Source organism: Dermacentor variabilis, unplaced genomic scaffold (genome assembly GCF_050947875.1).
Source record: "Dermacentor variabilis isolate Ectoservices unplaced genomic scaffold, ASM5094787v1 scaffold_12, whole genome shotgun sequence".
NCBI lineage: Eukaryota > Metazoa > Arthropoda > Arachnida > Ixodida > Ixodidae > Dermacentor > Dermacentor variabilis.
The window spans coordinates 48,462,183-48,479,618 of NW_027460280.1; the positions used below are offsets into that span (position 1 = coordinate 48,462,183).

Genomic DNA, 17,436 nt, shown 5'->3' on the forward strand with positions numbered 1-17,436 from the left:
GCCATCTGACAGGCGGGCATTGTTTCAGCAGAAGCTGCTTGATGGAGTGAGCTGCATGGCATAGAGCGTGTGTCAGCGGGAGGGGTCAGACCCCCTCCCACCGCCGCTCTACCTTTTTGGTGAGCTGCTGTTGCTGCCTGTGGGCCTGGGAGAGGAGGGAAGAACTCCACTTCCTGCTGGGAGGGGAGTCCGTTTATTTTGGTTGGAGCCGACGATTATTTTGGGGCCTTGGGAGCCGGAGCTTGCCTCTGTGTAGAGATGCACCCTTCCTTGCTTGGGAATGTTCAGCTCTGATTTCGCATCTAGGAACAGCCCTGCTGTGTACTTCATCCTCCTGCAGCTCTGACTTATTTTGTGTTGCGCAGTGCCTTACAATGTTCTGCTACAGTGTCATTGTGTGAGTGACCTTGGAACCACCAGTCCACAAATGCAGAATCCTTCGATTGGTGCTCAGCTGGCTGGTGCATCTTTGCAGCTGACACGCGGCCGATTGTGCCTTCTGTTACTATTTTGCTCTTGTTGCTTCCCGGTGCTGGCTCATTGTTTCTATCGTCTCTTCAGCTTGCTCTTCGGTGTGCTGTACCCTGCGTATGCATCCTACAAGGCAGTCAAGAACAAGGACGTCAGGTCTCACGTAAGTGCAGTTTTCATGTACGGTACAGCCCATGGGTGCATATTGAAGAACCTCAGGCGGTTAAAATTAAATCGGTGTCCACTATGGTGTACCTCATAATCACATCATGGTTTTGGCGAGTAAAAACACCAGAATTTAATTTTTTTTAAATCCTTCCTTTGCAGCTTCAATGGATGATGTACTGGATCGTATTTGCCCTCTTCACATGCATCGAGACATTTTCTGACATCTTTATTTCATTTTGGTAAGTGCAGCTAGATTTTGTACTTCAGTAGTTTGAACCCATATCACACTGTTTACATCTAGCACTATTTGCTTGTGAGTAGACAGTATTACACAAGTGCTGGCACTGTGTGCATTTATGCCATTAGTGAGTCATATGGATTCAAATTTGCTACCGTGTTGCATAGTGGAACAAAAAGGAGAGCAAATATATTTCGGCCCTGTCAAATGCTTTTCCTTGCTGGTGCTTCTCAAGAAATTATTCACTAGTGAGGAGAGTAAGTGTAAAACAAGCAGAAACAAATCTAGTGTAAAAGGCCAGTAATAATAATGGCTTCTGTGTGGCGTACTTGGCCATCAAGACTTCCAGAAATGTTACTGATCTCTCAAAGCGATCGTTGGCATGCTGACCATCTTATCAATAAAGTTTTTCACCACCACCCGTGAATACCAAAAACACCTGTAAGCAGCAAGAAAGCAGCTAACTTTGTTGTTTATTCCTTTTTGAAATCTTGAGCAGGCCAATGGCACTGTGCCATTGAACACTGGGTATCATCCAAACCAAGTGCAACGCACTCGGATGTTATGCTTCTTCTGGTGCATGCCTTTGTTCTGACTGAGCTGCATAGCGGCATCAGGCATATGAAATTTTAAATTGTAAACTGTTTGTCTGCAGCAGCAGCACCCTATATACGTGCACTGGGAAAATGAAAGCCTCTACCAGAGATCTTCAGTTGCACCAGTTTCACATTAACTAATACATTCCTACTCCTGCAAGTTTCCCGTTTTTGTTGCTTTGCTAACCCTCTTGCAGTCACAATTGCAGTCCCATTCCCTTTGAACCCTTGCAGTTACGTCTGCTCCTTCATCACAGCAATAGCGTATGGAGGGAATATACGAACTCCAGAGAAAGTGCTTGGTGAAACTGCAGGTGCACAACCATTACAGCTGCCATTGTGCAGCTCGAATTGTGGCCAGCACAGTTCACATAATTGCTAGAATTAACTCTACCTCACACTACGTTTATACAAAATAGGGGGTGATCATTTTTAGGTTTTACGAAAATTTTAAAGATCGCCTGTTGCCGATAACGTAATTCTAGTCCATGTGATATGGGAAAAAAATTGAAAACACATATCCAACTAGTTAACAAAAAATTACTAATTATCTTAATTATTGTAGACCACATATTGCACTGTACTAATTGTAGCCAGTGAGCTTGTCAGGCGTATCCACTTGGAATTAATTTCCAGAATGACTCCACTTTGGAGATATGCACCATCATACTCGCCGTAAAAATGCGCTGTTCCACTGACTTTTTAACAAAACGTTTTTTTATGCATTCAAGCATGAAAGTAACTGGAACACCCATGTATTTCCTCCCACGTTTTGGGAAATATCCCAAAATCGGTGTCATCCTGGAAATTCATTTCAAGTGGATGCATCATTCAAACTTGCGGGCTACAATTAGTAAATCACAATATGTGCCGTAAAATAAATAATAAAAAGTTATTTAGTCAATTATTGTTAATTAGATGAATGTGTGTTTAAGTTTCTTGTGCTAGTAATGTTTGCCTCTTCGAATAATCCAACTCAACAACATGAATTATGCTTTCTGCCACAAGTAATATCTAAAATTCTGTAGGACGTAAAAATGATCCCCCCCTGTATAATGTAAAAATGAGAACCTGCATATGCATGTCCAATGATACATTCACGCCTCTGCATATATTGTCGTTTGCATTTGCTGGTGACTCCTACTTTAAACATCATTCTTTACACATACTGAAAGTGACCATACATATTTAAAATAGTCCCACATATCCTTGCATGGTTCCGAGTTTAATGCAAAAATAAGGCAAATTGCCACATGCAGGCAAAAGTTGTTCAACCTTAAAATTCAAAACAGAAACAGTTTAGAAAAAATAAAGCATGTGCTTCATTTCACTCTACCATTGACACCATAAGCTGCTATTGGTGAGGGTTTCATAAGTGTGTGCTGTAGCCTGGCTTATTGAGGTGGCCTTGTCACTGCAGTGAGTGTCCATACTTTTTGATGTATATTTCTGGGGGCACATACCAATGCCACCATGGGTCCTTCAGGTGCAAGCTACCCTTGGTTTCTGCTTTGTGAGAAAGAAAGGGTGGGTAGCTGCTAAAAGACTGAGATGGGTCACTGCCCGTTCAGTTCAATTCACAGAAGTAGCTTAAAGAGAGAGAAGGGGGAGCAAGGGAGTGGTTGTTTAAATCAAACAAGATCTGGTTAGCATTGAAATTGTCAGCAGTATGTCCATTGCTGCCCCCGTGTAACACTTTCGCCCTTTAGACATTTTAATGCTTTTTATCCCGATGGGTGCCTTTACTTCTCTGTGTTTGCTTATGAGCAAATTTGTAACTTTTGTTTGCACGTACTTGATATTTGTTGTACAGCACAAGTGATTCTCTTTAGCTCAATGTGGGAACTGATGTTCTCATCTGTAACACAACAGTAATAAGTGAATAAAATTTTTATGTGAGCCTTTATCCTAGTAGGCTGTTGTTAGTAGGCCTTTAATTGCATTTTTTCTTGCATGAAATTAAAAATATAAAATTGGCATTGATCATTCTCATTAAGCTGCTCTAGTGTGCACAAATTTGCTTTTCTATCCTTTAATGCTAATATTCTGATAAAAAGTACAGAACAAATAGTTGTCTTGTTCTGTAGTTCTATGTAATAGTTGTATCTGAAAGCCAGAAAGCACTTGTTAAATAAAAATGGTATTAAACAGAATGGCTTCTTTTACCAACATTTTCACTTTTGCATATATAATTTATCAAAAATTTTTCTAATTCTGGTATTGCATTGATCAGAAAGTGTAAATACTTCACTTGACAGGCTGCTCCTCCAGTCAAATCTTATTTACTTAGATATACCTCGGCATGGGGAGAACATGCATTATTATAGGGCGTTCCCCACCATAACATTTTGGTTCTTTGTATTTCTAGGATGCCATTTTATTATGAGCTCAAGATCTTGTTCGTTCTGTGGCTCCTGTCACCTGCAACAAAAGGATCAAGTCTCTTGTACCGACGCTTTGTTCATCCACAGCTTGTTCAACGTGAGCAGGTGTGTTCCAACTACTGTTGCACCCTGGGCTTGTATGCTTGCCTATTTTTGTTTGTAGGAGGTGGAGGTTGAATACTTCCTTCACAGGAGTGCCATATTTTTTAAATATACACACATTGGTTGTACCTGTTATATTTATTTATCTCAAAAAGATCCAAACAAGGTATTTCGCTTTAAAAAAGATAGTGTAAGTGAAGTGAGCCCCAGCTCCTGCTGCCACACTCGAAATGCACTTCCGAAGCCCCTGACGTGGGCTCACAATCTCTACAGTGCTCCGAGTCACTTTGGAGGCAAAAAAATACCAAACATGCAAAACGCTCTTGAAACTTTGGTTGCGCATTCGGTGACCTTCGGCTAAAGAAAATAAGATACGGCCAAAATTGGAACCAGAAGAAAGGTAGTTAACCGAGGGGCCCAATTTTTAATAATCATATCATGAGAAGCCAACAAACAAAGGTGCCAAGGACAACATAGGGGAAATTACTTGTACTTACTAATTGAATTAAAGAAATTATAAATTTATGGCAATGATAGCGGATGAAAAAACAACTTGCCACAGCTGAGGAACGATTCCATGTCATTGCATTACGCGTGCGATGCTCTGCCAATTGAGCTACCGCGGTGCCATCCTCCCATCAACTTTCTGAGGTATTTATATGTTACTACTAGAACAACCCTGGGATTGTTAGCCAGCGCCACCACTTGCAAACCTTGAGGGCGGATGTGGAACATCCTTTCTGTCGCAGGCGTCACGAGTATGTGATCTTTCTGGGTGAAGGCAACTGGTCAATAAACCCGCACATGCTACATGAAGGGACTAATGTTGCCGGATTTGAGACCCTCGTTATGTAATAAGGGAGAAGAAAGGGGGTTAATCGAGGGGCCCATTTTTTATTAAGCATATCACAAGAAGCCAATAAACAAACACCAAGGACAACACAGGGGAAATTACTTGTACTTACTAATTGAATTAAAGAAATGATAAATTAATGGCAATGAGAGTGGATGAAAAAACAACTTGCCGCAGCTGGGGAACAAGTAATTACAAGTAATTTCCCCTATGTTGTCCTTGGCATCTTTGTTTGTTGGCTTCTCATGATATAACCAAAACAAGAAGCATGTGCGCTCTTGCTCGTATACTGCTGTACTTGAAGCATACAAGCGAACCTTGTAAATCCAACAGAATCTATGAAGACACATTGATGTGTATTTTCCTTTTTTTTTTTTTTCTTTACGTGTACTCTGACCTCCAGAGTCAATCTCAGAAGGCATACTAACATGTAGCCCTGAGGGAACAGCTTGCAGCTTTCACATTTACTCTAGAGGAAAGCCTTACTTTCAACCTTCAAGTTTCTTAATTTTACCATTGACTGAAAAACCTTTTGGAGCACTGGATCAGGGTAAAAATTGAATTTCATTATATCCAATGTACGCAGCCTCAATTTGATAAGTGCAATAGACATATTCACCATGTGACTAATGCATTGTTCGCCTGAATTTTGTGCTGAACAGTTAAGTACTACGGAAATTTTACTTTTTAGTGCATTCTAAGCTCTGAAAAGCTTTGCAGTGAGTTGTACCATTTGTGCAAGCTATTTCTTCGTACCTTAACAAAAAAAAGCAAGTAGATAAACATCTTTACTTGCTGCTGTCACATTGGCAATTGCTTAGTAATTCTTGCATTGTCTCTTTTGCAGGACATTGATGAACTGATCGAGAAGGCAAAGGAGCAAGGCTACTCTACCATGTTGCTTCTTGGCAGCCGTGGTCTGAGCTATGCTACCAGTGTGGTGCTCCAGACAGCCATCAAAGTAGGCACCTGATATTTGCTTGATACACACAGCATGCAAGGGCAGCGAGCTTCTGTTTTGCATGATTGGGCTCTAAGGCATCTTGACTAACCCTCAATTCCACACAGCTATTGACTTCTGCCACAGTTTCGATTGCAAGCTAAGTTGCATTGGTCATGGGGCATAAATGAAATACTAACAAGGCTAGCACAAACAATGTTCCCTATTTATTCTATTTCTTGGACTTATAAAAGGATATGTAGTGTACTGAAACCCATGCAGGTAACTAGAAAAACTCTCGGAATTCTGCTAGCTGTGAGCAGCTTCTTGTGCTGTAGTATGTTGTGCTGGTGCTGGCCACTGCCGCTGTGATCACATAACGTAAAACCCTTAGAAGCAGACACCTTTTATTTGGCTAAAGTTTCTTAAATCCAGAGTGTTGCCTCTAAGCGCTCTTGCTGAAGTAGTGTGTGAGAAAGAAAGTAGTGTGTGAGAAAGAAAGTAGTGTGTGAGAAAGAGAATTCCTGTCTAACCATAAAGAAGGACACATAGATTTCATGGAAACGTGGCACAGAATACATAACTTTTTTTAATCCCCTCAGACATTCTCAAAATTATGCAGCGTTAGCTCTTCCCATAGAGGGCTGTAGAACATCAAGGTTTGTTCTGGAGTGTAAATAAAATATTTTTAATTACCATACTAGGCTACATTCACACGCAATAAGTAAACCAGAGATATCATTTATTCTAGGCCTGTGCTGCCATGCTCTGGTTTATAAAATCATAAGCCTCTGTTACAGAAAGGTTGATCAACCTTCTTTTACCTGCCTTTCAATAGCCACATGAAAATTATATTGTGCACGGTCACATGCTGTAATTTGTGGTGCTACACTTTGGGCTTTATAGTGCATGATGTTTTATTTTTGTTCATGAATCGGGAGCCTTTGATATAGCATGAATTTCGTGTGCATTCAAGGCCGGTATAACTCAAAACTTTTCCAATCTCTTTTTGTTCCAAATCGGCCATTAGCCCTCAGTGATATGTCAAGATGGTTCGGGCTCGGCCGATATGGTTGTGGCGCCTGCCTGTATGGGTTGGACCCAAACCATTCTGGCTTATGAGGGAGGGCTAATGGCTGTTTTGGAATAAAAACAAATTGGAATAGTTTTATGTTATAGGGTCCCAAGCCCATTTATATGTAACACAAATATTTAGAACATTGCTTGTATGAAATGCAGCAAGTATTTCTTTGAAAATTGTAATTGAAAAGTATAGGAGCATTGTGGGCCTATTTTAAACCATGTCCCTTTACAAAATGTGCTCTCACTTATCATCGTTTGGGATTGTGATAACTTCAACAGGGTTTCCTGTTGGAGTAGTTGGTACATGATAATTCAGAATTAAAAAGGAAGAAAGAGCACAGTGCTGACCTGCAACTGAAGCAAAGCAATTGTGTTGCGCCGAGTTTAAATACTGAAATATTGAAAGAACACGAGGCTGAAGGACAAAACGCAATGTCCTTCTTTCTTGTGTTCTTTCATTCTTTTAGCCATAAAAAAGTCACTTTTATCTGAAAGGTGAAGCATCGATTGCGATAGCATATTACTAGACAGCTATATGAAGTAAGGATGGTACAGTAAAACTTTGTTAAACCGTACCCGCTTAAACAGTAGTTTCATTTTAAAAATGGTAAAGTAAAATCCCCGACTCAGCGGCTATTCAACATTATGTGTTTTGTATTTGCATAAACCGTACCAGCTTATTGCGTACGTATTGGTTAACACGTAGTGTTTCCACTTTTCGTCGCGCAAGCACTCCGGTGCGTCATCTCCATCGTTTGGCCCGGCAGAACAAGAAGCCTCAGAGGTCAGAACAACGGCCTCCAAGCACCCTGTGCGTTTGCACGTGAAGCCACACCAACATTAACATCTTTTTGGTGGCGTGCCAGAGAGTGTTGTGGCGTCGTGCAAGCGAGGACTCGCATCATGCCGAAGCTCAGATAAAAAAGATGCTGGGTGCTCAGCATAGAAGAAAAATTACATTGTTCATGCTATCGAATGTGACACAAAGAAGTCGGTGCTAGCACGCTACATGGGTCTACTGTTAACTACGGCGTGTGGCATTTGGAAAGCGAAGCAGTTGCTCAGCAGCGCTGCTGCGACCGCCAAGAGATGTTGGCTATGAGGTTCTGCTTTTTGCCATCATTGCCTGGATGGATGGATGTTATGAGCGTCCGCTTTAGAATGGGGCGGTGGGTTGCGCCACCAAGCTCTAGCTATTACACTGCCTAATGTCCTATCTAGGTTAAAAAAAAGAAAACACGATGAACTCCCACAAGCAAATTTCCTCACCCCCTATTGTGAACTTTACTTTTGTTGTCTCCGTTTTTTGTCGCTTCCCTACTTCCACCAATCTTCCAGTTGCCATTTACGACTCTCTATTGCAGACATATTCACTTTTCTCCTGCTCTCGCTGAACCCAAGGGCTTCAAAGAGGCCAGTTTTGTCTTAATCGACCACTGGGCAAATGTCTTCACATTCTAATAAAACATGCTCCATCGTTTCCCTAGCTTTACCGCAGCAAGCACATGCTTCTTCCTTCCTTATATCTGAGGCATCCCGATCTCGCTTCGAAAAGTAATGAGCTTCCCTTAATTTTGAGTTTTCATAAATTGTTTCTTTCCTGATTTCGTTTTTTCCTTTTAAGTACTTGCTCATGGCAGGTTTCTTTTCCATTGCCGCCACCCATGAGATTATTTCAGCCTCTCTGACTTTCCACTTGACATTCTTTATTGCTGTGTTGCTCACCCTACAGGCCGCATAGTTGCTGGTAAGCTTCCTAGTTCTTTTCCTCCACTGTGAATCAATGTTTTTTCTGTACAGATACCTGAACATTCTCCCAGCCCATTTAATTTCTTCCATATTCCTTAGGTGTTCTTCATACTCAATTTTACTGCGCGCTTCCCTCACTTCAAAACTAGTCCAGCCCATATCACCCTGCACAGCTTCATTTGTAGTCTTCCCGTGAGCGCCCAATGCAAGGTGTCCCATTGACCTTTGGTTCCCGTCGAGTCCTGATTGTACTCCCAATTTCAAACAAACAACCGCATTTCCAAAAGTAAGTCCTGGAACCGTTGCACACATACCCCGGAGCACCCCGTACCTATTGTATCCCCACAGCGCTCCGTGCTTCATTATGGCTACATTTATCTTCCCCTTTGCTGTTATTGTTTTTTCCTGTGTTTCCGTATATCTATTGCATTTGTTTATCCATATATCAAGGTATTTATATTCTTTTATCCGAGGTATTTCCTGGCCCTCTATTGCCACTGTCTGTTCACTGTTTTCTTTGAATGCCATAACACCTTATTTTCTAACACTAAATTTCAAGCCTAAATTCACCCCTGGCCAGACGTTGCAAATCACTTTGCTTGTTAGCTAGCAACACACTGTCCTCCGCATAAAATAAACTTGGAAGCTGGTGCTCTACTTCTGTACCCGCCTGTTTGTATGAGAGATTAAACCTGATATTACTTCGTTCCAGCGCTCTCTCCATGCTCACCATATACATCATAAACAGCAGTGGGGATAAAGGGCACCCCTGCCTCAGTCCCTTGTTGATATCAACTGTCTTGTCTAGATATCAACCTCGTCTAGCCCTGTGGCTGTGCGCTTAGGAATTTTCTCTTCGGCTTTCTCCCAGTTGAAATTTGTCAGCACCAGCTCTTTTTCCATCTGGTTCTCTATCATGCTCTTTTTTTCTTCAAATACAACATCATCATTGCCTTGGAAAGATTCGGCTGTTATTTTTTAGGTGTAATTTCATGCCACTTCCCCTTCCAGTTTGTTTCTATCTTTGTCTAGGATATGTTACTGTATTGTTGTTGACTTCCTGCCTAATAATTTTATGTGGTTCCAAAATATCCTAGGTGTGGCCTTCTTTTTCTCACGTATTTCTGGCAACCAACATTCACTTTCACCTTTTATCTTTGCTTGCACTAGTATTTGAACCATATAGATTTTTTCTCCCGGTATATTTCCCATTTACTGGCTACTTCATCCTGCAGCAACTGCACCTTCTTTGCCTGCCTGTGCTCTTGGGATGCTTTCTGTCGTTCGGCAATTGCTTCTCATATCTCCCTGTTCCACCAGCTTTTCGGTTTCTTTTTTCCTTTCCAACAAACGTGTTGTTTCTCTTTCCGTATTTCTGTCGATATTACACTTAGCTCACTATATTCCCGCTCTTTACTTGGCCATTTTCCAAGTTCTTCCTTGACTCTAGTGACTATATTTGTTATTTTTTCAACGTTGAAATTTGGGCCTGTCCATTTTGCACTCCTTGCTCTCTTTCCCTACTACATATTCCATTTTCATAATGATGTGTTTATGGTCGCTCCCTATGCCTCTGTTGTTGCCGAAGTGTAGCCTAGCGACAGTGATAAGGATGACACGGAAAGCGACAACACAGCCGATTCAGGCCCGACAGTGGCAGAAGCTGCGCGTTACGTCAGCCTCATGAATGCAATCGTCGTGACAAGAACAGCACCCTGCAATGAAAAGGACTTCACGACTTCTGCAACGCTACCGCGCCTGTGCATGGAGAATATGCAACGCCAACAAGGAATCTGCCATGCGAGTGTTTGCCGAGAAGAGGGGGCTGGCTGAAAAGCTGGCTCGCAGCTTCAGTAAGTCTGAGGCCGCTGTCGTCGCTGCTAGGCCGCCGCGTTAAACGAAAATAACACTTTTGTCGCGCGAAGTAAATAAATACTGCATGTTTTTTCAACCCTTTCATCGCACTCTTTTTGAGTTTTGTTTTTGACAGGTAAGTGGGCGATCTCGTGCTATTTCGGTTAAGGAGTACTACCGTTTAGTATGTGCTTTTTCCGAGCTCCGGCCAACTACGGTTTAATGAGGTTTCACTGCAGTTGTATTGGCCGTATAAACTTTTAAACATCTGCTTACTAAGTTAACAACGATGCAGTGCTTGCACAAGCAAACGTGAACGCATCTCGCTTAATGACGACGGAAACTTTCTGTCAAAACACCAGAGTGAGGAAGCATGCCCGCAGCAGCGAGCGAATTGACCTTCATGCTGCCTCTCGCTTCAATGCAAACTAAGCAGCGAAAACCCAGTGCACATGAAGCTATCAGCACTTGGCACACTCTGTCGCCATCGCAGGTTGCTTTCAAGATATGGCCTGCATGGCTGCACCATATTCAGCAGCCGCCGGAGTAGAATGTTCCCCTCTCTCCTTCCACTCTTCCCAGTGCCTTGCACGCAACCGAAGACCGTGTGCTTCCTCCCCACTTTCCTCCCCTTCAAGATTGAGCCGCTGTCGTCGGCTCACCCTTGCATTCTTTCATACGCACATACAGCATACAGCGCATGGCGACAATGTTTTTGCCCTTGGACTTTATACAGATCATCACGGCTACGACAATGGCAAAAATGCGCCTGGAGTGTCCATGTAATTGCTATTGCAATAAAAACTCAGCACAACACAATCATGCAACTGAAGATTTATCTTGCACATGTCAAAATATATACAAAGAAGGAGGGAAACCAGGCAAGGAGGCAAGGTGATTTCACTTCACATGTCCGGCGACACCTATAACCCATACAACTACAGACCTATTTCCTTGACATCAGTACCATGTAAAAAATTTGAATACATAATTTTCTCCCATCTTATCAACTTTCTGGAATCAAACCGGTTTTTTCATAACAGTCAACATGGGTTCCGTAAGTCCTTCTCATGCGAAACGCTGTTATTAACATTTTGTAGCGAACTCCATACTTTTCTAGACTCTGGCTTTATCGTAGACTGTATATTTTTACATTTTGCGAAAGCCTTCGACAGAATTAACCACCACTTACTCCTACTAAAACTCGGCCAGCTAAATATTCCCTGGTCTTCAACTGGATTCGAGAGTTTCTTTCTAACCGTACACAATGTGTAAGCATTAATGATAATGATTCTCCTGAAGTTCCGGTCGGTTCAGGGGTACCTCAAGGCTCTGTTTTAGCACCCTTACTTTTCTTAATTTATGTCAATGATCTTCCTAACCAAACTGCAAGTTCCATTTGTCTATTTGCTGATGACTGTGTTATATACCACAAGATTGAAAGCACTAACGATACTTTAACACTCCAGGGTGATCTCAATAACACTGCAGCATGCTGCAAGTTTTGGCTAATGGAACTAAACACTTCTAAATGCAAAACAATGAGAATTTCCCGTAACCAGTCAGCTTGCCCCGCCTACATACTTAATGATACTGCCCTTGACCCAGTGCTTTTTTACAAATATCTCGGTGTGCATATTACTAGCAATCTTTCATAGAAAAGACACATCGAATACATCACATCGAAAGCTAACCGCATGCTAGGCTATCTCAGACCTAACTTTTCTTTAGCTCCACCGAAACTAAAACAACTCTACGTCACTTATGTCAGACCTAACCTCGTATACGCATGCTCGATATGGGACCCTGGGTATGCTACTCTAATAAATATCCTTGAAAGTGTGCAAAATCGATCGGTCCATTTCATTCTTAACGATTATCACCATACTTCTAGCATTACTAACACGAAACTTGCTCTTGACATTCCCCTTCTCTCTTCCCGAAGAAAATTATCTCGTCTCTCCCTCTTTCACAAAATCTACTATCATAACCACGAGCTGAAGCCCCGGTACATTACACCAGCACCTTACGTCTCCGCACATGTAGATCATCGCTTCAAAGTTCATGTACCTGCGCAGCGCACAGTCACCTACTCGTACTCATTCCTGCTGAGAACATGTCTTGAGTGGAACCACCTGCCTGCGTCACTAGTCGCTATCACAGATACAGACCGTTTTCACAGAGCACTAACAAATGAATTATAAGCCTACTTCAAAACTGCGTCACTACCGCGGTGTCACCTATTGCTATCGTTTTATTTCATTGCTATTATTCCATATTTTCGTTTTTCTATTCTTGTTACTTGATTTTTAAGTGTTTATTTTTGATTTGTTACTTTTGTGCTCATTTAGCTGTTGTTGCTGTATTTTTTTTGCGGTATAACTGTTCTTCACTTCTCCTTGTATTTATTTTAAATGTGCTGGTATACTAAAGCCCCTCCCCTCTATAATGCTTCTTGTAAGCCCTCAGGGTAATAATAAATAAATATCACAAAATCGGTGGGTGGGGGAGAGATTGGCCCAATGTCTGCAGTGTTGCAAACTGACCTTAAAGAATATCTGAAAAGGACTAGAAAGCTAGGAAAATATTATATTATACACAATTACATAAACATATTATACACAGTTGTAACAGCTGACAGAAGGTCAAGTTGATAGAGATCAGCAGGGAGGGCCAAGCAAGGGAAGAGACCTTCTGGTCAGTGGTAGGCTCTAAAGCGAGGGATGGTGTTCAATTGGAGGATGTGTTAGGCATAAATATGAGCAGAGACGATGAAAGGGGGAAAAAAAATAAGTTGTCGGTAGGGAAAGGAATACAAGCTAACGAAACAATAGTAAGCTTAGTGCAAGGAGACATTTCAGTTGGCTAACCTAATTGACCATGTATGCAATTCATCTCTGTGAAAAGAAAAGGGAGATAGAGAAAGCAGATGGCTCTCGCACACACGCCTTTCACACTGCATCACATAGGCCTCGAAATGTCTGGTAGATGTGCTGGTCTTTGTGCAAAAATTTAGCGCAACTCCGACCAAAATCTTGGTGACATCCTCAGGAGCAACAGTGTATCATAAGGTTGCTGCTGGGGGTCAACTTTAGGAAGCTTGCATGTTCTATCAGACACACTCATTCAAGCACCACCTCATCCTCCTTATTACTGCAAGACACTGGTATCTGATACACAATGTTGGTGTTACATGGAGGAGGCCTCTCTGATTTGTCATATACTTTCCTGCAAAGGTGCCGCGTTAAACAATACACATGCTGTCCTTTCCAGCAATTTGTTTCCAAGAATGTGACAGCTTGTGCACATAGAATATGATGTCAGTATCGCAGTTGCCTTTGGTCATCTTGGACAGTGGTCACTTTTGTATTGAAACACCATATGAATGAGAAGCTACTTACCTTCCAAAACAGTGCAGTGGGTGTACACGTCCCGCACACAGTTCAGCCACACAAAACTAAGCAGCTTACTGATTTGCAGTAGGATTACCTTGTAGGTCTGGTCTCTTGCTGTTCTAGGAAATAAACTCAGGAAGGTTATATAAAAGACATTACATTAGCACTTATTTATGCATTGAATTGCCTATATATCTTTTGTAAACCCCTCTCAATTCGATGTACCTGGGTTTGACTGTATAAAGTGTGGCATGAAGAAATGGCAGTCAGCTCAGAATTCTGCCGTATTGTCCCTGTGCCATGCTTATGGCATGGCTTTACTGTAATCTATGCATATAGATTCTCTTCTCGGTCTCCCTATACTTGTACATGTAGCCATCTAGAATGCTTAATGTTTCTTCAAATATTTATTTTTTATTGCTTGGCATTGAGTTATCAGAATGATGATCAATAAGAAAGTGCTTGATATTTGACTGTTTTGTCCTTGTACAGACATGTCTAAATTACTTTTTCTTGGTGTATTTTGAAATGTTGGAATTCATCACCACAAAATGCTCGCATGTTGCTTCTTGAGTACTTACAAGCAAGTGTAGAAAGCTCTGTACAGTGCACCATATCTATAAAACAATGACTGAGGGCTGGATATGTTAATCATCAGACAAGCATATGCAACAGACTATGCTGTCACCTAGAGGCTTTCATACACCATTTTGTTTAAGGCAACAAAAATAGTTTTTGGTGACTGGAGCAGTTCAAAGCAATAAAGCAGAAATATAGTAGTCATGAAAAGAAGTATACAAAATAACCTCCATTTCTTCAGAACACAAGCATTTTTCTTTATGTATTTACATTTACAGTACCTACAATGCACTGTAGGTACTAAATACAAAGAGTACATATACACAAAAAATGCTGGTTGAATCAGACTTATGAAGAGAACAGCAATAAAAAATTTTTTGTCAATAATAACAAAAACAAATGTCTAAAAAAAATGAATACATATAAATGACATAGACAGAAAAGGAAAACAAACAACTATGCTCAACATGGGCTATGTTGACTGAAAAGGAAATTTTGAAGCAAGGAAGAAAATGGAAGCACAGACATTTTCTGGGGTAGCTTATTCCATTTGCAAATTGTTTGTGGGAAAAAAAGCTAATTTGAATAAGTTGATACTACATGCCAACTCGTGCACCTTCAGACAGTGCTCTGTATGGGCAGATATGTATGTAAGCTCCTTTATGTCGTTTTCTTTTTTAACCCTTTGAGGGTCGATTTTTTTTCGCCATATGCGACCGCCCAGGGTCGATTTTATTATTTCAGGTTCCAATTCTTAGGGGCTTATTTCAAAAAAAGTTTACCGTAATTTTTCTAGGGTGACCGTAAAGTGAGAAAAAAATATTTTGTGTTGGTATATATGTACTCTTCATTCGTGAATGAAAACAATAAAAGAAATAAACTTATAAGAATTAAAAATTTGATGCATTGTTATACACATAGTTAAAGGCTTTGAAAATGCGCACACGAGAATATTTTGCAAGACTCAAATGTTCCTGCTCTTACACTAATATGTACATCCATATCGTAATCGAACTGCGTAGGTGCACACGCGCACTCAAGAAAACTGTGTAGTTGTGTGCCCGCCAAAAAAGCAAAGCATGTGATAAACTTCCGCTATTCTTCATTTTATCGCCAACCAGAAGCAATCAGTTTTCGCGAGTGTGTCCCCCCCCCCCCCCCCCCCAAAAAAAAGCAATGGAAACGCATGCACGGCGGCATCCTTCCTATGTGCACCCCTGTGATCACTAAATGAGCGAGAAACAAGCGATCGTCGTTTGAGCGATTAGTAACGAGGTAGCCATCAATTTTGCAAGCTCAAGAAGTCGAAACTGCCGCAGAAGAAAACGCAAACCGCCGCCCGCCCGCGCGCCATTGCGCCAGCGGTAGTATATAGACGCGTGGGAGCAAACTAGCTCTAAAACAAAGCATGCAACGAAAAACGAGAGAGGGATGCGCGCACAAAAAAATTACCTGTATTTGCACATAGTGGCAGCAAATGACAGAAAACAAAAAGTTGGGAAATTGGCGCGCTTTTGAAATGTACAGACTGCGCCGTAAATATACGGCATTGACCATTTTTGGACTTGTTCGCGGCGCCGTATATTTACGTCATTGACCCTAAAAAGGTTAATACCCATCTTGCAGTGACAAATTTCATAAAAGAGGGACAATTATAAATATTTTGGCCTATCTTCAAGGAGTGGCCGTACCAACACATTTAGGATCTCAAATCATCACTTGGAAAGGTCATATTCACCTGTGACAAAATAGGCTGCGCAACTGTACATGCTAACAAACATCAATGTTCACTTTAGTAAAAGCACAGAATTAAAGAACGCATGTTTAGTTTGGCTCCAGGAACATTATAAAGCAGTCATCAATTTTCAGCTGCATGGCATACGCTGCCAAGGGATTCAAGTTTTTGTGGGAGTTTATGATCCACTTATTTTTGCTTTCAAGTATACATGAACAAATGAACAATTCTGTCACAAGCACACCAAATGCAGCCTCCTGACTGATGCGACTAATGCTCCTAGGCATACTTGAACTCATGGAATGCTGATTGTGCTCTTCCGATGCAACTTTATTATGTTAACATTTTGAGTGAAACTATAATGGCATTGCCTGGAGAAGCCACTTGTGCATGCATACCCATTCTTTTTTCTCTTAGCCCTTTCCTTGTTAGAGAAAGAGCCACCACTGGCCTATTTATTACTAAAGCACCAGCTTGCTCGTGAGCTCTAGCCTATTGCATGCATATAAAGGAGGTTTCCAAGTGAAAAATATTTGTTCATGTGGTATCGGTGGGTCAGACAGCATGTTCTGTAAAGCTCTTAGAGAAAGCATGTCTGCAAAAGGTTTCAGATCTGCATTGGACACTCTGCGTGCGTGTGGTAATAGATCAACAGCACGAATAAATTAGCTATGCATTCACAAAGGAAACTGTTTTCTTTTTTCCTTTGATTTTTATTTTCCCCTCCTGATTTCAATTCAGGGCGTGGAGACACTTCCCCAGGCAGAGCCAAGCGAGCCTTTGCCAGCTTCATCTGCGAATGATTCTAACCGCAATCGTGACAGGCGTCGCTGATTTTTGGGGTCTCGTGTGTGTTTGTGCCAAACCACTTTTATGCTTTGACCAATCGCTTGCATTTTACTTTTCAATAAATGTACATTTTTATTGGTTATTGTAACTGTTTTTGTTGCCTTTATTGGATTTATTTTTGCTGCTTTATTCTAACCATTACCATCGCACCTGTTAATAATGCACACATACGTTTGTGCATTGTAGTCTGCAACTTTAGCACTAGCAGCATGAACTTACCGTATTTGCATGTAAATAACGCGACCACGAATATAACACAAAAGGGGACTTTCGGTCTCTCAAAAAAAGGATAAAATTTGTGTTACAGTTATAACACAAAGTGGTGCTATAAAGAAGCCGGAAACTGCATAAATGCAGATGCCCGCAGGGTGCTTTACTCAGCATTACTACTAACTGCGAACTGACGTTTTTGTCTATGTCGGCGAGAATGTCGTCGTCCT

General features: G+C 41.3%; 1 protein-coding gene across 2 annotated transcripts in view; it reads left to right on the plus strand.

Moving 5' to 3' along the window:
- The window catches only part of LOC142565892 (receptor expression-enhancing protein 1-like), a 45,405-nt gene that overhangs the window by 1,505 nt on the left and 26,464 nt on the right, over window positions 1–17,436 (plus strand). For both annotated transcript variants that reach the window (XM_075676472.1, XM_075676473.1), the window contains exons 2-5: window positions 562–634; window positions 799–878; window positions 3,842–3,962; window positions 5,660–5,773. In XM_075676472.1, coding sequence (XP_075532587.1) covers window positions 562–634; window positions 799–878; window positions 3,842–3,962; window positions 5,660–5,773 — 388 coding nt within the window. The remainder of the gene's footprint in view (window positions 1–561; window positions 635–798; window positions 879–3,841; window positions 3,963–5,659; window positions 5,774–17,436) is intronic.